Source organism: Melospiza georgiana, chromosome 11 (genome assembly GCF_028018845.1).
Source record: "Melospiza georgiana isolate bMelGeo1 chromosome 11, bMelGeo1.pri, whole genome shotgun sequence".
Lineage (NCBI taxonomy): Eukaryota > Metazoa > Chordata > Aves > Passeriformes > Passerellidae > Melospiza > Melospiza georgiana.
In genome coordinates, this window is record NC_080440.1 from 12,897,364 (window position 1) to 12,918,769 (window position 21,406).

The 21,406-nt window shown below is 36.9% G+C and overlaps 1 protein-coding gene across 12 annotated transcripts in view; it reads left to right on the forward strand.

The window, feature by feature from the left end:
- ERC2 (ELKS/RAB6-interacting/CAST family member 2) overlaps positions 1 to 21,406 on the forward strand; it is a 404,073-nt gene that overhangs the window by 105,615 nt on the left and 277,052 nt on the right. For all 12 annotated transcript variants that reach the window (XR_009115064.1, XR_009115063.1, XR_009115065.1 and 9 more), the window contains one exon: positions 14,244 to 14,411. Coding sequence is in view for 1 of the 12 variants with exons in the window: in XM_058031993.1 (XP_057887976.1) it covers positions 14,244 to 14,411 (168 nt within the window). In the remaining 11 variants the exon portion in view is untranslated. The remainder of the gene's footprint in view (positions 1 to 14,243; positions 14,412 to 21,406) is intronic.

Here is a 21,406-nt window from a genome sequence, read left to right on the forward strand (position 1 = left end):
TGTAGGACAAATATAATTGGGAAATTATCTCTCTCCACAAAGATAGATGTAGTTTTTATGATTTGAAGATGAGGGTATGTTTTTAAAGCCCTATCTTGGTCAGTTGCAGGATTACTGGTAGATGAATTTTCTTGATGTTGTTGTATTTTCCTTGTTTGCTTCTGTTGGAACAGTGAGCAAATGGGCAAATGGTTTTGGTGAGCAGCTTCTCAAAAGGAACACGCAAAGAAGCTGTGGCAGCAGTTTATGTCAATCTGATAGCACCTGCTGTCACCTGGTTTCACCTCTTCCTGGAGGAGAAAGGGATCCAGGGCAGGCTGATGTGATTCTCTGCTTCCATCTCCAGATACTGCCAGAACCCCATAATCATCTCCAAGGGTACCAAGAGTAAGGACATGGCATACTCCTCTCTTTATTTATTTCATTATTTTTGTGCTGGCTGAAATGTGTCTGCAGTCACATGCACATGGGGGTTGGCCAAATGGGTAAGAATCAAACACCGATTTCAGATCTGTAATGTTGGATTTTGCCCATCTAGGAAAGAGTTCTTGCATGGTTGTTATAGTTTCATAGGTTTAAAATGTAGTGGCAATAGTGCAAAATTTAAAAATATAAACTATCATCATTTAAAATGTCAAATGCAGCAGCTGAGAGAGAACTCAGGATGGCAGCTGTGATGTGCCATATTGATAAATCAAAAACTAAATTCAAAACATATGATCTCAGTAATGTGATCCAGATTATGTATTAGAGTGTAACAGTTGTGCATTCTCAGTGCTAGAAGTTTGCTTTGCCTTTGACCCAGTGCCTTGATGTGCACTAGAGTGGTGCTGCAGTGGGATGGGTCATATTTGTGCTCAAGTGGCTCTAAGAATCTAAGTTTGTATTCAAATGAAACATAGAAGTTTGATTTGTAGTGTAAAAGTATAAATATGCTTATTCCATAAAAATTATGTTTTCTTTTCTTTGTTTCATAAGATGCAGAGGGGATTTTAAGGTATCAAAATTTGAGTGTGGGGGAGGTACTTGCTGTGGTAATGTCTTTGAGTGAGTGTGAGAGCATTTTTACACAAGTGATGAGAACCTCCTGGACATGATTGACTTAAATTAACTTGATTGTTTTTTATCAATTGCAGCTGCACTATTTAGCATAAAAATGCAAAACATCCAAAAATCATTTGCCTTGCAGTGTATAGAAAGATGGTTTTAGTTAGTCTTTAAGATGTTTCAAATGTTTATTCTACACAGATTCTCTGAGAATAGATCCAGAATATATCCAGTTACAGAGAATTAGTAAAGATATTGTAAATGTTGAGAAAATTAATTAAGGAAAATATGCTGCTTTATGAATTGCATATTTAGGATTTTGTTTTTCTTTTCCTTTAACTGTGTTAGTAAGTTAAACACTTCAAAGATATTTGTTGTAGTGTCATAATCAGGTACCTGCCATTAAAAGCTAAAAGAGAAAGACTGGAAATTTTGTGTGATGTACAATTTTCTGACTTGCTCTCTCAACCAGTGTCATGCTTGAGAGAAATCCTGAATTAATTTCTTTCTAAATGAGACAGGAAAGTTATAGACCAGTGTTGAGGGTTGCCACCCAGTGTTGAAAACTTGACCAGGGCAAGGCTGCTCTGTTATTTAAAGACTGTATTCTGTACAGTGAGGTTTGATATATGATGTACATTTTCCTTTTTCTAGAACTGTACCTGCAAACTCACGATCCTGCCTTTGTTTCAAAGTTTCCTCTTTTTCAGTGGCTTAATGATTTTTATAGCATATGACCTCTAGGCTAATTAAGAGCATTTTTGTGTTCCTTTCATGCTTGATGTTGTTTAACTCACAGGAGAAATATGAATATATTAAACTAGCATAATTTTTCTATTATTAATTGTAACCAGCAGTTGTGCTGAAAAAGAACCCTTATTCATATGTAAAATAATAGATTATGTTAAAGAGTGGGATTACCTGAAGTCAATCTTTTGTACACTTTTAAATGTTTTTGGTACAGGAGGCCTTTTAAGGTCCAGGCATTTTATTATTCCTAGATTCATTTAGTCTGATATGTTCCTAGGATAACGATGCCAATTTAGATCTCTAGACAGGTACTTGGAATTAAGATGTAGAAAATGGAAAACCATCCAGTTAAGAACATACTTAATGGTATAATTTTAGTGGCTGAAGAAATTAAATATTTAAACATGTGTACATAAAATTTTGAAATTTCTATGTGTATGTAAAGAAGTCACAAGAAGGTGTGGAGACTGTTTTATTTTATCCCCGTGCTATCAATTTCATACTTGATTGACATTCAAAATCACATCTATATATAATTCACTAAATAATTTTTTCAGTCCTGTGTTAGGTCTTGCAGTCCAGTGTAGACATGAATGAGGGTAGAAGGTTATGTTTCTCTTGCATAAATAATACAAAGGTTTAGAAAGTTTCAGTTACAGAGGCACTTAATTGCATCTGCACAAGTTTACAACCAGCCTGGTGAGGTATTACTGGGGGTATAACACATGCAGGAAGAACAAAGGCTGATTTTGGTGTCCTGAATTTAATTTTCAGGAATGACAGGCATAAACTCCCCTGTTTTTTATAGAAGAAGAAATCAGAGGCTAATATACCTATGTATTCAAAGATATGCTTTTGTAATGCAATGTGAAGTAGATGTAAATTTAATAAATTCATTAGATTTTACATAGTTGCTGTTACTTGCCAGCTAACTGCTCTTCACTTCTTAGAAAGCATCCTTACTAAAGGGGTACTTGGACACTAAATTCTTTAAGACATTTTGGCAGCTGCAGAAAAAAGTATTAGGACTTTTTTCACATTTCTTTTTAAACTTACTGGTTTGAAAGGTGAGGGTTTTCTGGGGGGTTGGTTTTGGTTTTGTTTTTTGCTTTGTTTCCACTTGAGAGGTACTCTTATATGTTGATAAATACAATTAACTTTGCATAGTGCAGTGCAGGATCCTATGTAGTTAACATATGCTAAACTTTACATTAAGATTCCTTTTGTGCCCTGGCATTGTCTTGTTTCTTGAAATGTATCTTTGTTTTCTCAGTCTTTTGAGGAGATTGAAAAAAGGAGCAGAATTTCACCCACGTGCAGAATTATCCATGTCTGGGAAAAAGATTACTTTCAGAATGCTTTCCAGGAAAAGAAAAACAGATGAGGAATAGTACTTTATTTATTTATTTACTTTTAGAATTTTCTTAAAGGGCAGATTTATAAGACTCCATGTTAATGTCAGCTGTCAGAGATTGGGGAATGAATTTTCATACTCAGGTTTCATTCCTGTGACTAGTAAATCTGATTTCATGTAGCCTTTTCTTCTGTGTTGAATTATTTATACTCTGATTTTTTTAGCAGTAATATTTGTTTATACATGAATATGCCTATACGTGAATATATATGTATACATATATGTACTATATATATATAGACTAAAAAGAATGAACTGAAAATGTATCTACTATATACACAAAAAAGAATGTTATGAATGATAAAATAGTGTTTTTTGATGAATTTTTCTTCCATATTTTCTGTAGCATGTTTGGAAAATAATTTCCACCATTGTTTGTGTCTTTATACTTAAGGATAATCTTTGTTGAAAGGGTTGAAATCCTAGAAGTATTTCAAAGACACACTTTCAAGTCCAGAAACTTTCAACAGGAGTATTTTGAACATAATCAATTGAAAAAGCAAGAGTTCTGGTGATATTTTTGGAATAAAATCCAAAGTTTGCAACTTCATTGGTAACATAGGATTTAGAACTGAATTTTACGACTCCCTTTCCCAGACAGGATAGCAAGCTTGAACAAATTGTAAAAATCCATTTATGTCTAAAGCAAAACCATATTCTGATTATTCCCCTTTGGATTTGCTATAAAAGATTATTTCTCTGGTGTCAGAAAAAACCTTTTCAGTTTTAGAGAACCACTGTGCTTCCATTTTGGTTATGAATTTGGCTAAATTAGGCTAAAGCAGTATATTTTTTTGATAAGACCACTAATCTTTAAACAACAGATGTACATACTGCCTAATTTAGCTGAACCTTAGGAAGGCTTTCCATGCTGTACCATATTCAGGTGGGACAAGAGTGGTAGAATTGGTAAAATATTGGCTAACAGAGGAGCAGTGGAGATAGCAGGGAGAAGAAAGATCAGGTTGGCAAAAATATTGGTGAAACATCTCAAGACCTGATACTGCAATGAGGCTTATTCCATATTGCCATTGCTCAGCTTGCCAGAATTTGGAGGTACTCATCTGAGTTTGGGGTCCCTGGTGATGATCCTGAATTCTGAAGTGAGAAAAATGGATCACCTAGGGTAGTACAAAATGCAGGATTATGCCCCTCTGGACAAAAAACCCCAGAACTTTTTAGTATAAAGGTTTAGGTAAAGGTAATAGTGTGTTAGAGGAATGCTGTTAGTCACCAATAACATGAGGCTGTAGAAAATTTGATACTAAAATGAACTCTGAGATCTTGTCTGAAATGCAGTCATCCAACTTCAAGAAAGATGAATTCCAGATAGATAGCAGAGAGGAAGAGGAAGGTTAGGGGGATGATCAGGAAAATAAAGTAACCTTCTTATGATGCAAAAAAGGCTCAAATTTATCATTGCATTGTGGTTTCATTTGCAGGAATCATTGCAGCCAATTCATTTTGCTTATCACTGTTGTGAACTGGTGACATTTTTCCTTCTTTCAGCTATGATATATTGGCTAAGGAATAGTAATTTCCAGTTGGAGGATGAAAAAGTTTTTAAACAACTTTGATTGTTTACATGAGATCATCTGACCGGACCCTAAATTGCTTTAAAAAAAATCTTGTGTTTTACCAAGGTAGAATTGGCAGTTTATGCTCAACATCTTTTAGCTTAAATGTTATATGACAATTTAGTATTATTTAGATGTCATACTCTGGTATTTCAACAATTTGAGTTTGTTTTGTGCACAAAAATATATAGAGGTTTCTTTCTCCTGGCCCCTTAAAAAATGCAATCTATTTGTTTTTACATTAGAGTTCTGTTCATGCTTTTCTCACATTTGCTTTTTTGAGGAAACAGAAGGAGGGAAAGCTTTCATTCTGAAGAAAATTATTTGAAATGTCCATTTTTTTTTTTTGCTTTTGCTCAGCTGAACTTTTGAATATGGGAAACTTTTCACAGGCTACCTGAGTCGGAGTAAACTGCACTTTCTAGGGGCATTGATGAGATTTTTTTGCATAATCTTTATAATAATACTAACAGAAGTTGGTCTGCTCTGTGTATGCTGCACATCATATTGCAGGTTTCCTTCCAACCTGCTAGTGCAAATTATAATAGCAGTTCTTTATTGTTTATTAGAAATCTTGAAAATATTTCACAAGTTTCTTTGGGACAGCTGTCATTATGTTCCCTTGGGAATTTTTGGAAGAGATCTTGCTCCAAAAGGTTTTTCCAGAAATTGCTCAAGTTTCCTGTTGCCCTGGCTCTAGACTCCATCAAACTATTTACTTTTTTGTGCCTTTGTGGCATGGTGCTCCTCTTGCATAAAAACACTTCAAATGTGTTAACAAAATGTTGTTTTCTTGCAGCTAAATAGTTTCCTCACTTCTCTGATTGTTTCTGTTTCTTCATTATGATATAAAGTAGTAGCTTTATTTCTGCAGCATATTTTTCCTTTTAGCAGATAGTTCATTGAATCAAGTAGATAAAAAAAGCCTCTGCAGGACTTAGAGGGTCTTGGAAATGAGTTGAGAGAGCTGTGGGTGGAAGATTTTGTTGTGAAGAGCCAGATTTGGCTTGTGCTCAGCTCAGTTGAGGACACTTTATTCATTTAGTCCCCATATCTTGGCTCTCACTCTTGGTTCTTGGAGGTTGCAGGGCTCTTTCTCTGAAAGTGGTTTTTGGGAGTTATTTCACTGCTGATTCTTTTCCTGAAAGCATCCCTTACATATCTGACAGTGTGAGACCAATTCTGTGATAGGGATTGTTTTCATATCTGACTTCACATGGCTTGTTTAGTGTCAAGGCTGTGAGGAAAGCAGCACTTATCAGTTTTGCTTTATCTTGCTCATGCAGATGCTATTCTGTCCTGAGGAACTTAGTCCCAGATGGAATATAATTGTGGTAAACTAGTAAACCTATAGCTTCCAGATGAATAATAAATAAATGCAAGATCAGATCTTGTCATGTCTCTGACTTTCTGCTAGATGATCTGGCAGACGGGATTCAGTAAAAATATTTGGCAAGGTAATCTCTGTTAGACAGTTAGGCAGCCTGCAACTGAAACTTGTCTGATTTCATTTTTGCATAACTTTTTATTTTTAATTTACCATTTAATCTCTATTGATATCACTGTATATATGAAAAGAATGAAATTGTTATTTTTATTTCCTTAATTCCAATCTCATGCACTATTATGCAGTATTTTTTGGGTCTCATTACTTGCCTTAAACTATTCAAACATTGAAAATATGAGGTGAAGGTCTAGAATTCCTGTGATTATTGAAGTTCTTTAGAGTAAAATACCTTCTCCAGTTCTACCTAAAATACCTAAAAAATGTTACTGCAAAGGTGAGATAAGTAAGGAGTTACCAGTTTGGAATCTGAAACAGTCCTTTCAGTCTTTTGACAGAAGTCTCTCATGATCTAAGTAGTCTTTCCTTGTCTGGAATTCTTATCACAAGCCAGCACAATCTCTGGAAACTAGTTTGGAATTCTGTTTCCAGCATAAAGAAAGAAATATTTTTGCAGTGTCTAGGATGGCCAGAACAGTTGCACTTTTGTTTGAGCAGGAGCATAGTCTGCTTTTTGGTTGAGGTGCTTCATATCAAAAAAATACCAAGTCTTGCTATTTTAATAAATAAATAGATGTGATAGATTATTTCACAGAGCAATTACTTAAAGGGCTCAGAATATCCCTGAATTTCATCCTGCTCACATTTGCAGGGGAAAATAAGCAAGAGGGCTGCCTTGCCTTGCCTTGCATGGCTCAAAAGCCAGAGGCAGTGGGAAAGTTCTGAGTTCTAGAAGGGCCCCAAGGACTGAAGGTTTGGCTTGAAGGAAGCAGACCTGTAACTCTGCCTGGTACTCAAGGTCCTCATCAAAGCCGCTGATGTTTCCTGTTGTCCAGGAGATTATGGAGTCTGGCTCTTGAGAGAGAGGACTTTGAGCTGTTGTATTTGGAAACTTTTAAAGGTGAATTTTTAATTGGAGGGATTGCAAGTACTTGAAGCTTATTCCCTCTTGTGAAAAATGCAGCAGTTTTCAAAGAAAAGGCTGTAACCTGCTTTCTGGAAGCATGTGGGCAGGAGAGATACAGGAGTCAAAATGCTGTATTTCATGAAGAAAATGCCGTGATGTATTTAAAATAAGCAATAGATGTTTAGTGTATTATTTTAACCTTCTCTCTGATTGCCATATTCTTATGAATAAATGAAAATAGTGCCCAAGTTGTTTTATGTCACTCTGTGAGCTGGCTGTAGATTCTGGAAGATAAGTCTGTAGTTGAGCTGATTGCAGCTGGACCTGCTGATGTAGGAATGTCTGATATTCCAGTAGCTGACACAACCAGGTGCTCCAGTTTCAGAACAGGGCGAATCATGAGATTCTCCTCTGTGAGACGTGTCACTCAAAAGATGTGAAATTGAAAGAGAGGATGAGGACACAGCCCATCCCTAGAAGCCACAGCACAGCCTCCCTACCTCAGCTGGAGAGGGGTTTTACCTACAGGCACCTCCTTTATTCTGAGTAGGTTACAAACATAAATGTACTTTTTGAAAATCACGTATTCATTGCTATGTCAACTATTTTTAATTACTGAATCCTACTAGTAAAGAAAGTTAAACAGAAAACCAGTTCATGTAAAAACTCTATTTTTACCATATTTCAAATTAATGGATATTTACTGATGATTCTTTCATGGAATTCTACACATTTTTTTTTTTTTCAGGAAGCAGTTAAATACATTGTCTTGACTTTAAAAAAGAACACCATGACTTTCTTATTAACTTTCTATTAACCTGTTACAGTACAATAAAATTTGAATGTTACTGAAGACAGAAATTTTGAAAGTTAAAAGCTTCCAAGATTGGTAGTTTTGTAAATTGATTTTAAGTATTTTGAATTTATAACTATCATTATGTTGCTAAATAGCATTGAATCTGGAATGACTGACTTCTTTTTGCAGTAATTCAAAGGTATTATGATAGCTATAGTTTTATAGTGAGCATAAAAATCAGTGAGGTAAATTCAATGAGGTAAGGTTAGTGCTGGAAGTTTTATTAACAAAAACTGTAAGAATTAGCACATGAGTTACAGTTCCCATGTGTTTTCCAAAATTTGCTGGAACTAAACTGAATATTAAATTCTGAACTTTGGACTAGTTGCTTTAAAGCACTTAATTTTAGTGGTAAGAATAAGCAAGATATAAATTAGAATAAACCAGCTGGCAGGCAGTTGGCCTTATTGATAAGGTGCATGGGTCAGAATTCCTTGTGGCATATGATGTTCCACAAGGACAAGCTTCCTACTGCCTGAAGGAACCATTAATATGTTATTTACAATCTCTGGTTCAGCTGAAACCTTTCCTGGTGTAGTTTGACCCATCAGTTAAACAATTTTCTCTTTTAAAGAGCAGCATAATCTGGACTGGTGGATAAGATGAATATAAGAAAAATAACGATTAATTAGTAGAGCTGCCAAAGCTGTTGAGGATGGAGGCTGGGGAGTTTATGAAAATTATTGGTGTCATCTTCAAGGATTGAGTACAGTGATTTTGAGGTGTTCCAGCACTGGGTGCTTCTCCTGCCCTTGTACTGAAGGAGCTTGTGACAGGGATTCTGTCAGGGAAATGGCAGGAGTTTGTTCTCCTGATGGGAGCAGCCAACACTGGCCTGTGTTAGCAAAATATCCCCTGTTGCTCACTGTTTCCCTGGACTACAAAGTCCTTCCCTTGGGTCAGTTCTTAAATACTGAAGTTGTAGAAATAAACAGTAAACTAGATTATACTTTAAAGAATATAAAGCATATAAACTATCAGCTGAATTAAAATGTGAACTAGAGCAACTTAGAGCATTAGAGGGGTGAGAATGTTGTTTGAGATAATGCCTGAAAGTGGAATTTTCTTCTGTGAAGTGAAAAAGCTAGCAAGCTCACTAGAGTTTCAATTTGGAACAGAGTGTAAAGGATATTAACTGTACAAAATTCAGGTATCTGCAACTTCAAAATGTTCTGCCTTTTCTGCCTTGAATTTTACATACATCAGATGTTTTTGATAGAAATGAATGTATGGCTTTCCAGGTACAGCTGTTGCTTTGAAAAAGGTAATCTTTATCACATCAGACTGAAAAATGAGGGACAAATATGATGAAGAGGTAGTTTTCATTATGTTTTCTTATTTTAGAATAGGGGTTTTTTGGGGCTTTTTTAAAATGGCTCCGAAGGGTACAATTGGGACACGATATCCTTTCTATACTTGTAGTTCAGTTCTCATATTTGCAAAAGGACCCATGTGAGAATATGCTGTCTGTACTAATAATTCAGTAGTTCTGTATGGAAAATCAGAGTGACAGCTCTTTTATTCTAGGTTTAAATTGGTTTTCATAGTAACAGCTTAAAACTTCCCCAAGATATATATGGGTGCATAAACATAGGAACTAAGATCTTTAATAGAAATTTGGTTTTTTTGTTTTTTTTTTTTTTTTTTTTTTTTAATTAACTGAAGGTTTTCCTCAAAAGATGGCTGCATAATATACTAAAAGAGCAAATAATAGCCCAGAAAATGTCTATAGGGCTGTGGAGCCTGTAGTGATGATGATGACAAAGGGGGAGAATGATGGTGCAGAAGGGAAGGAGCAGGACTCTTGGGCACAGAGGTGAATTTTGGCTGCAGTGTGTGCAGGAACAGGGCTGGCTCAGGAGGGGATTAACGCTGGGTTGCAGTTTTTTCTCATTACCCCAGCTGTGGTACTACAGCACACTTAGGACTTCAGCAGGACCTTCAGGTTTAGTTTAAAAAAAATACAGTCAAACATTTGCTTTAAATGTGTTCATTTATGATGGTAAAGTAAATAAATCTTCACAGTGAAACACAGTAGTGCTGCTTCATGTTTTACTTCCCCGTGGAGCTCCTTAGCACTAAACCACTTTCATAAATGAGATATGTAATATGGCATCTAAGTTAAACAGTTAACAGAAAGGAACTTCAAGGAATAGACATCACTACTGAAGCTGGTCATGAGTGGCGGGTGATGACATGACGATTAATAAAGTTTGACTTTGGCAATTTTTGCCACTTACATGAACTCTTTTTTTCCAAAAGTATAACCCAATTCTAAAGTTTTTACAGTGTGTAGTATGTTTCCAGAGCAAGTGACAGAGTTTATTGTACTAAATAGTAGAAATAAGTAGCTGCTGAGGAAAAAGAAGTTAGACAAAATTAAAAAGCAATTTACTTGGAGAGGGGTCTTTGAAATACTTAATGTGTTAGCTATCAGATCTGGTTTTGCTTTATTTTTCTTGAAAATTATGGTGTTCTTCAGACTGCCAAGTTTTACTAGTAAATATACTGCAAGAGATTGGAAGAAATAAGTCAAGGACTCTTAAAATGAGATAGTGTTGAGTGAAAAGCCAAAGAGAGAGATTTTGTGTACAAGAAATCCTTATCTTTTCATATATATATATATATATATATGTATGTATGTATGTATGTATATACCTATATGTATATCTATTGCTGTAAAATGACCTGAATGTAATTTCCTTTCAAATAATATTTTAAATGCTTTAGGTGGAAAAGAGGCAGTAACAAAATGGCAGACATTCCTCATGGTGTGCTGGCATGCTCCCTCTAAAGTATACTTCATTGTTGTGTTATTTTTGGGAGATGTGATTTCACAGTACCATTTTCAGGGAAGAGACAATTTCTTACATTGGAAAATTCGCCCTGGCCAAAAATGAAGTAGTATATTTTGCTTCTGGTTGTCCACAAGATGAGGACCTGACTTAAGAGCATTTTGGTTTTCTGCCATCTGGAGGTTCTTATTTGACTTATGAGATGATGTCATACACACTTAGTGCTGAGCAGATAGGGAAAGGTCGCCTGCAGTTCAGGCTGAGGTAGTTTTGCTTCCTATTGGGAGAAATGTAAAAGTCTTGGTTTGTGGTTGCTACAGGCTGAAAGACAACTTTAGGGAAGGAGAAAATGACTGACATAACTGATGTTCTCCTAAACCTCCACATGGCACTCCTGTGAATAAAAAAATCAATCTGCACCCCCAAGACCACCCACAGTATGAGTTGTCTGTTCCCTCTCCCAGGCTGGCACTGCTCAGGGTTCTGCCTCCGCTTTCAGAAGGGCTCCTTGCTGTGAATGTTAATTTGGGGATGATAGACTTACTCCATCAAAATACTTCATTGTGCAGGTGGATTTTTGAATTAAAGTTCTCTGCTGTATCAGCTTCAAGATGAGAAGATGTGAGAAACTAGATATGTATTTGGCAGATTTTTTTTTTCTTCCACCCAAGGCTGTGGTGGACATACTGTGCTCTTTCCTTCCCAACTCTTGCACTGTCCTTGTGTGAATTGGTGTTGAAAGGATTGAGACTCTTTGGCTGTTTCTCAGTGCAAGTGAAGCTGCACTTTGATTTTGCTTTAAAGACTTCATTTGAAGCTAAAGCAGGATTTGAGTCTGAGAAGCTGGAGTGAACAGGAGCTCTGCTCCTGTTTCCCACACAGGTTGTCACTGGGCATTCAGAGCCCTTTGCTTATCCTCTGCACCCTCCTTGTGCTCCCAAGTTTTATTGCCTAAAATCCCCCCCATTCCTCAATTGAATTCAGAGAGCCATGCTCACAGGGTCTGTAGGAAGAAATTTCTGAAGAAGACTGAGAACTGTCTCCTTGGCCCTTGGTGCTGGGACTGGATGGGCAGAGCATAAAGGATTATTGACTGAGGCACTGCTGGGTTCAGCCAAGCAGGACAAGCTGCATCAGACCTGTGGAAGCTGCTGAGTTATCCCAACCATGGGAGAATGGTGTCAGAGCTTTGTTTGTCTGGGGATCCGATCACCTCCAGCTCCCTTGACTTGAAGCTTTGGGCTCCTGCCTGGTGGCAGCTGGGAAATGAGCCCGGCAGTGGCTGATGGGGAGAGCTGCTTTTGCAGAGCTGCTCCAAGGTCCTGACGAGCTCCTCAGCTGCAGCTGGAAGGCCCAGCAGAGATTTCTGTGATTTGACTCCAGGGATTGCTTTCAGCCATGAAGCAAAGAAGTGATTAAGTATAAAGAAGATGTGGTAATGAGATTCAGATGAGGTCTTTTATGTTTATAAAAAGAGGTCTGAAAGCTTACTGCTACTATTATTTCTTGTTTTCTAATTGAAAAAGTCATCTTTGAATCCCTTACTGCACGCTGCTTACAAACTGAGAGATCCTGTTACTGTAATATTGTAAAAAAAGTCTTAAAAATAAAATAAATCTAGTGGAATATAAATCTTTTTTCCAGTGTATAGAAAGGCAATGAGCCATTTTAAAAGCAGGAAGAACATGCATTTTGAGATCCAATAGATCATCTAAATTGGTCCCAAACCAAGTTTTAAAGTGGCATCGAAAATACTTTTGCTTTGAATAAATTTAGTGTTACAAAACTCAGAATATACATAAATATAGATTTGATGATTATTTTGCACTTTGATAGTATTCTGATTAACTAGAGAACAAATTGCTTAATAGAGGAGACCCTTTCTGACTGTTCCATCTGCAGAACTAAAAAATGCTAAGCCTCCATTTATGCCCTTTCAGTTTCTTCCATCTAGTTTTTTTTTTTATGAATTAACCTTATGCATTTCTAGGAAATTTAAACTCTTGTTCTTTATTTTCTAAAATTTGTATGCTTGAAATTTGGATTAGTGAATCAAATATTTCTCACTTGCCTGACTGCCTGCAGTTGTCTTGTAGATGGAGAGTTATTCTAAATTGCCACATCATACATTTTCAATCCAAAGCTTGACTTCTCAGTGGTGAGCCTTGCAGCCAAAGAAAGCCTGTGAGTCCACTTAATGTGAACACCTCATGGTTCAGAGGTGCAGAAAAAGCCTCTGCTCCAGGAAACCTGTCTCTGTAACAATAAATTATTGCACTCCCTTTATCTTAGCTCTCTACTTTCTATGATGTTTATTAGCACTGACTGAATTTCGTGGGTATGCGTTTTCTTGTATTATTTTATTTGCAAATCAGCTTTCAATAATATGAAACTCACAGTGAAACAATGTCTTGGTTTTCAAAAACTTCAAATATGATGAAATCTGTTCTTTTCTCCCAAATATTCCCCACCCCCCAGTATTTTATGCTGAGAGCTGCTCAGCAATTCATTTGTAGCTGCTTTTCTGAACCAGAATATATAAACAGTGGAAGTGTTGCTGAAGGCACCAATACATGTCCAGTGTGATTCTTGTAGAAATGATGGTTAAAACCAAATATATTTTCTTTCTTTAATGAATTGAGATTGAGATCTCTGCTATTTTATTACTGTTTGAATTGCATTAAGAGAATAACAAATTTGTGTGCTTGAATATTTGCAAAGCAAGAAATGAGAAAATCAAGGGTTCTTACACATTCTGGGCTGTTGGAATTCCTTTGTGTTGTAGATACATGGTTTGGGGTAATTGGGAGAGGGGCTGTGTCTGAGCCTCATCATCCCCAGTGGGCACAGCTGTGAGCAGCAGGTGAGCAGCACTGGCAGCAATGAGCCAGGGAGTGCCCAGGGCACTGCCCAACCACCAAAGGGAGCAGAGGGCACACAGGTGCAGGGCATCAGCAGGAGGGGATAAAAGGCTGCGCTGAGGAACAAGAGAGTGCTGCAGATGCTTGAAGCCTCCTTTGGTGTTGGTTGTACCTCTACCATCTTCCTGCCACTTTTGGGTTTTGTTTTTTCTTCTTTTTAGTATTTCAGAAAAAAACCTCACCAGTGATGTATGCAGAGTGTTTTGCTTAGGAAAATCCTTGAATATCCCTTATTTTGTTTGATGAGGATTTGTGATTATTGCAGTGAAGAAGTCAGATCCATTTGGTAAGAGACTTTTGAAATAAACACTGGAGAAAAGTGTAACAAGTAAAACAATGTCTTAGAGTTCAGTTTGGAAAATTACATAGAAGAGAAATAAAACATTTCTTAAGTGTGAATAAAAGAGTATTAGAAAAAAATATTTTAACGATTTCTATTGAACCCTAAATATGTTTGATTTACTTGCTGTAGGTTGATGCCTTGCGGTTACGGTTAGAAGAAAAAGAAACCTTTCTGAATAAAAAAACAAAACAACTTCAAGACCTCACAGAAGAGAAGGGAACCCTTGCTGGAGAAATTCGAGATATGAAAGACATGTTGGAAGTAAAAGAAAGAAAAATTAATGTCCTTCAGAAAAAGGTAAGATCACTGATGAAAGGATATGTTGTACAACTTTTGAGGTACGTTTAAAGGAAATGCTCCTGTTTCCTAAAGTGCATTGCTGTTAATATATTAGAAAAGGTGCAGAGAGTCTGTAATAGTAAAATTTTCTAATAGACAATGTCTTGCTTTTATCTGTGGGTGCATTTTTATAGTATCAAATAATACATATTATAGAAGAAAAATGTTAGATGCTGCAGTTGTCACAAAATGATTGGAGTTTAAGGAGAGTACTAAAACTCTTGATAAAACTTCTTATCCCTCAACATAAGGGATTCCAGTATCCTTATGGATACTGGTTACTACTCTTTCCAAATAATCTAAATAAAATGTGTGGGCCTGCTGAAGGATTGGGATACTGTGTTTTTAGCCTGAAGGACTTTATTTTCTGGGCGGAGAGGAGGGGACTGGAGAAGGAAAGTTAATTAAATCAATTATCTGCTTTCCTTATGGTCTAAAGACATTAAGAAGGGAGGCTCCCTCCAAGCAGCCAAATTATCTTGTTTCTAATTTTCCACAAATGTAACTGCATTTGCTCTCTTTGGACATGGGATTCAATGCATTATAGCTTTCACCTGGGTGAGTGGGGAGGGAATTTCCTGTAGAGGCAGCTCTACAAGGGCTCTGCATACAGCAGTAGAGTGTTCATTTCCAGATACTTTTTCTCACACTCACCAAAATATTTATGCTATCAGGTGTGTACAGTTTGTGTCCTGTGTGTCACTTTTTACCATATAGAGATGCACTTGGGACCATACAGAGAAATGAATAAAAAGTTTCTGGCATCATCTATATTTTACTCTTCTCCCCTCCTTTTACAGCCGCTCAAAGAACGTCTACTCCTCCTTACTCAATTATTATGTAGGTAGTTCATGTTACTGTGGTTTTCCTCCAGGATTCATAGAGGGTTCACATGGTCTAGTTGTGCTTCTGTCTGCAGTTGCTTAAGTACCAAATTAAAAAAGCCAAGTTCTTATTTTCCAGAAGCTGAGAGGGCTGCTTTTTTTTTTTTTTTAACCGGAATGTAAGGCCTATCAAAGCTGGAATATAAGTACTCATCTACTTTAATCCTATTTCTGAATATTTGCCTTGTTAGCAGTGCTGATCATGTAAAAGAAAACAATCTTCAGGGCTTTTATGCTGAATGCCAACTAGTTTTGGACATTTCTTGAGCATTCTGAAGAATAGAATGCATGTTTTCTTATTGTTTGCATTCTAAAAAAAACCCCAAACCCCTGAACAAACCAACAATTTACAATTTCTCTTACGTCTTGAGGAAATGGTTCAGTAAGAGGAACGTGTATTCAGTGATGAAAATTTTGTAATGAGTAACTGTCACAGAGCTATCAGCACTGTCTGTCATGGCTTTGTCCTCAGAAATCTGCAGAAAAAACAATTTTGCTGTTTTTAAGAAATCATGGCCATTTTATTAGGGTGTGCAGATGGTCTTGCATCTTTTACACTTGCTTCTTAATGGACATAATCATTCTCAATCTGCTCTTTCTCTCCTCACGAGATCATGGAATAAAATATGCCATGGCCTCATGAGCTCTAGTATGCAAAGAGATAAATCCTGCTAACAGCTGGGTGGAAAATTGGAGCTAGTACTGAACTGATATTTTAAAACTGGAAGTAGCACTTCCAGTAGCATTTTCTGTCTTGAAAGTTTTTATTTCCTTTCATTAGGGGACTTGTGACGTTTAGTTTTTCTGCTGTAGACTGAATACTGGGTTCACTTAGAGAATGATGAATTTTGACGATTATTTTTAAAAAAAGCAAAAAGTATTACATTTACAGCACAAAAGTTACGTGTAGATTTGCTTCTCTGAAACGTTTTTTATAACCACATTCTTCTAATGTGTAGATGCTGAAAAATACTAATGCCAGATTGTCACAATACCATTATTATAGTTATAGGAGAAGAATGTTGTATTAGGAAAATAGATTTTTAAAATTACCCTTAGGTCACATTTTCAGATTTGGATCTTTATTTTGCTTGTGTTTCTCTTCCAATATTCACTCACAGATCATTTGACTAAAGAGAAATTTGATTGAAATATTGTCCTGCTCTGCTCACCCCTCATTTGAGTAAATCTAGAGCATGATGCTTTAAATGATGCTTTCAGGGTTTACTTTTCATGTGCCTGGTGTACAATTCTGAAGTAGAAAATGCTGTATGTCACCAATGCAAACTCAGGCTTTTACATTCACTTGGAAAAAAACCCTAAAAACCCAAAACAATCTCCTTGTCTGGTTAAGACAAGTGTGCAGCTTCATTTTGGCAGTGCTTGTTAGATCATGACTTCTCTTGTTTAGGGTCCTTGAGCATTCCATTGTCCTTGGCAGCAGATGGAATCTCATCTCTGGATCACAATACTTGCATGCAGAAGGGAAGGTGTTCTGGGTCTATTTTTTTTTTTCCTCAGGAAGCTTTCCTGGCACTAGAGCCTTTCAGTTCTAGATATCTTTACCCTCAGCAGATGAAGCTGTGTCCCAGGGCGTTCATACCTTGGACAGTCCATGTGTTCTGGCAAAGGGAGCACAGCTTCTTTTGGAGCACAGGCAGATCGGTCATGTGTTAGTTCAGAAGTATGTTGGACTGTGTATAGTACTAATTCCTAGTACTACAATATTTGTTATTGCAGTATTTTTGAACAGGCCCTTTTCAGGGATTTTCAGAGTGTAGTACTGGATGCTGTGCTTTAGGAAAAACATTGTCCAATATACCTGTTTTCTTTCCAGTTTTGACAATATGCCTTTCTAATTGCAAGCATAACTAAGATAGAAAAGTATTTAATCTATCCTAATTACACTTATTTTATCCTTTATTTTAATCTAATGATAATTTCATGTTTTGCTCCTTTCTGAATTGCACATGACTTTTGTTTGCCTCCAGTTTTTTGCTCATTGTGTGAACTTTTGATCACATCTTCCAGTATTGATTTCACTTTGGGATGGCAGCCAGACATGTCCGTGTTGATCATTTAGAAACTTGTTCTCATTGTGCACATACATGTGGGGAATTCAAGGAGGGGAAAGCAGTATGGGCCATTTCAATGATATTCAGGAGGTGGAACAATGGCTGGGCCTCACAGTGGATTGCCCTGTGTTTACAAATCCTCCCTCATCCAGGACTGCACTGGTTCTGCTTGCTCTCCTGAAAGCCCCTCTGAAAATGAAGGAAGTGCTTCTAGTTCTTCTGTGGTTCTGTTTGGACATCAGATTCTGACTGCAATATTTTAATGCTTGCCTCCTTTTTCTTCTTTCTACTCAGGACCAAATTTTATTCCCTTGTATTTTTGTTTTCTTTTGATATGAGACTTGTGAATAACCAGTTGTGTTCCTGCCTTCAGTTGTTGATGCAAGATAGATGGCCACATCTCTCTGCACTCAGCCTGAAGTACCTCACTCAGCCTAAAATAACATTTGTTTTAATGGTTGTATTCAAGTAACTGAAGAAGGAAGAATTTGTGTATAGTGCCTAAAAATATTTCTGTCAGTAATAACCTGCAAGTGAGTAGGAAGGAATATGTAACTTGGAAATGTGCAATTTCTAATCTGTATTCCTTCTCTTATATGAATTATCTGTGGATGGAAAAAAAATTACAAAGGAGATAAAACCAAACACTGAAAAACTCTCTTTGGAAAGTGGAGCAGTTCCTTCCCTTTTCTGGATAGCTGTCACACTGGGAGGGAAGGACAGTTTCTGTTGAGTGCTCCCTACCAAATGTGGGGAAGAATCAAACCCAAAACAGCTGTGGTGAGGCCCATGGGAAGCCATAGAAATTAACACAGGCTAACAAGATGCAGAAAATTTGATGGGCTAGATAAGGATCTGATGGTGCATTGTCCTTCTGTGTGGAGATTTGGGTGTAATTTTTTGACCAAATTGAAAAACTACTGCACTATTCAGTATAATTTGCAGGCTTAAGGGAGGCCCAGCACTGGAGCAGCTTGTGTTTAGAGGATTTGGATCAAGGTGGATTGGCATGGAGTAATAATAAACTTATGTCAATGTCAGAGGTGCAATATTACTTAATATTTCTTTCTTTTAGGACCTTTGGCACCACTGTTCCATTTTAGTGCCAGTAAAGCTGGGTATGCTGTTTTAATAGCCTTGTTTAACCTGGCAAAGCTAGTCTTACACCTCATATCTGTCAGTTTAGCATGCAGAGGGGCAGACCTCAGAAATCTTTATGTATTTCTTACCAGAACGTTCCAGTTCTATGAATGTGGCCGAGCTGTAGGCTGGGGGGCAAAAGTGCTGAGCTGGATGACGTCTCTCTGCTCCCAAATTTCACCTTTTCTCCAGTAGGTAGAAATGGAGTGTTTTGTCCTCTAGGAATCTACAGATACTTGAAAAAACTCCAGTTCTATACTCTGAAGTAGGAGTCTCAGTGATGAAAACAGTAGCTGTTGAGACAAGAGCAGTGTAAGGATGTAGACCTGGATCATATTAGGACAACAGCTTGTGGAAATTCTTTTCTGGGAACTATCATAAAAGAACACCAGCTAAAGGGGGCTAGTATAATACTCTGCCTTGACTTACTACATAACTTTTCATGTAAAATGTTACAGTTTCCATCTTTAATAGTTTAATCTTTGTGATTGATGAAGTGCTACATGACTAAGGGCCTTAACCTACCAGCTAATTAGCATTTGTAGGAAATGTCATAAAGTCTTAGTTCTCATGTAATAATTGCAATCTGTACCTGTAATGGCTGGACTATGCACTTTAGGTGATATTGTCCAGTTTGTGTTAAATTGTATTAATTGGATGCATTGCTGTTGGCTGTCTTCTTAAAAAAAGGAAATGTACATGTGGTCAGGTTAGGAGTGATTAGTGTAAACAAAGGAGTCCTACTCTTGGGCTGAGAAATTTGCACCAGTATTATTGCTTGGTGCAGGCTACAAGTAGAAGGAGCAAGCACATTGCTGATAGAAGATGCCTTTGTAATTTTTTTTCCCATGGTTGAATCAGCTGGGAGTGTGTTTTCATATTCCCAGGAAGGGGTCAGGGCATGACAAAGGACATTTTTTATTGACTGTGTCAAATTCTATCAGAACACTGTAAATAGGCTGTTGTGTGAGCTGGCGTTTTGCAATCACACATCAGAGATCTATTGTAATTCTGGAGTCAGATGATAAATTCTGAATGAGTTGTTCTGCAAAACAGAGCAATGTTTTGACCATAGAATTAGGTGTTGAAAAAATATAATTAGGAAGTCTTTGTGGTGTAGCATAAAAATTTTGATGTTACAAAACTGCTATGGTGACTATTACCTTTGGTATTATTTAAGAATTGAATCTCTAATAGTACATGTTCATTTTAAGAGTACAGTGTTCAGTGTACTGAGTATTAGGAAATTGTACTTTGCTGGCTGCTAAGGCTTGTAGCTTTGCCAAATCATGGTATTTTTTCAGAACAGTCTGAAAGTGAAATTGAAATAAGTATAGTCAATTGTTCATCCAGGGTGGTGGTGTTACTGGTCCAAATACATTATCAGAAAAATGTGTCTTTGAGGATTCTGTACAATCAAATGCAACTTTTGAACTGTTAGGTAACCACAAATCCCCCTTAAGCCTAACCAGAGCAACTGCTGGGATGCTCTCAAAGTGACACTGAAACAATGTCATTAAGATCAGAAGCAGGGATCATTTTCATTTTTCTTTAGCTTAATTTCCCATTCTTTGTAACACATTATGGTACTGTTTTTACAGTTTATAAAAGATCATTAGAAATATGTGACCCAATATACATTCACTTAGTAAAGCCAGCCTGAATTTTCATCCAGTCTAAAACCATAGTTATGAGTCTAGGTCCTTGCACATTGAATTTCAGGGTCATTATAAACTTGTCCAGCCTTTCCCTGAATGGATTGTCCTATCCAATGAATTTGAGACCTACTGAGGCTAGAAGTCCAGAATTTTGTTGTCCTCCCCTCCTCTGTGCTCCATGACCTGCTTGCTGCTGCTGTTCTTTTTCAAGCCTACACTTTAAAAGGAGAAGAGATGCATTACACACTTCTGCTTACTGGCCTGTTTGAAAATGAGCACTTAGCTCTGTAGGAGAAAATCACAAATTCCTCAAGTAGAGTTTCATGAGTTAGGAAATTTAAAAACTTTTATGCGACGCCAGTTCTGTAAACATGGTAATTTTTGAGTATCAGGTGTACTGTAAGTTTTAAGTATGTCTTAAGACTCTCAAGAAGAAATACTGACTACAATTGTCTACACTGCAATAATAAGGTATTGTAGATCAAGTTATGCTATGTGGTTTGGAGAGGATTCCTCAGATGATGAAGAGAATGGGACTGTTGAACCCTCAGGTTGTTCATAGCACACACAAGTGCTCCCACACACAGTGTGTCATCTGCAAAGTGGGACTGAGCTTAATGAGGCACTTACATAAGGGTTTCACACTGCTGATGTGACACTGGTGCTGCTGGGGGGGAAAAAAGCTGCCCTTCAGCTCTGAAATGTCAATACTAATTAACAAAGTTACCTTTAAATATGATATTAAGTTTTATTCATGCTGAGAAAACAGCCAACTCACATGCTGGGAATTTTAAGCTGTGTGAAGAGTAATATTTTCTATTTAATAGAGTTGGGGGAAATTTCTTTTGAAGTGTGAAAAAGCTCAGTTATGTGTAGTGTGACTGGGCAAAAGGGAAGGGGAAGTAGTCATATTTTGGAGGTTCAGTAGACCATAAAAGAATTATTTAGGGAAATAAATGGCTACCTATATATCTGAAAAAGAATCGGGGAAAATCAGAATTGTTTAGGAGAAAAGTATTTTTCTTGGAAGAAATGAAATTTTTCTCCAAAAAAATGTAGTAGAAGTCTACTAATTTGAATTAAAAATTAAAAGGGAAAGTTTTATAAGTGTAACAGAATAATTTTACATGGAGGTATCCTGCTGTCATGACTCACTTAGAAGTTTTAGCTGCTGACTGAGGCTGTATTCATGTAAT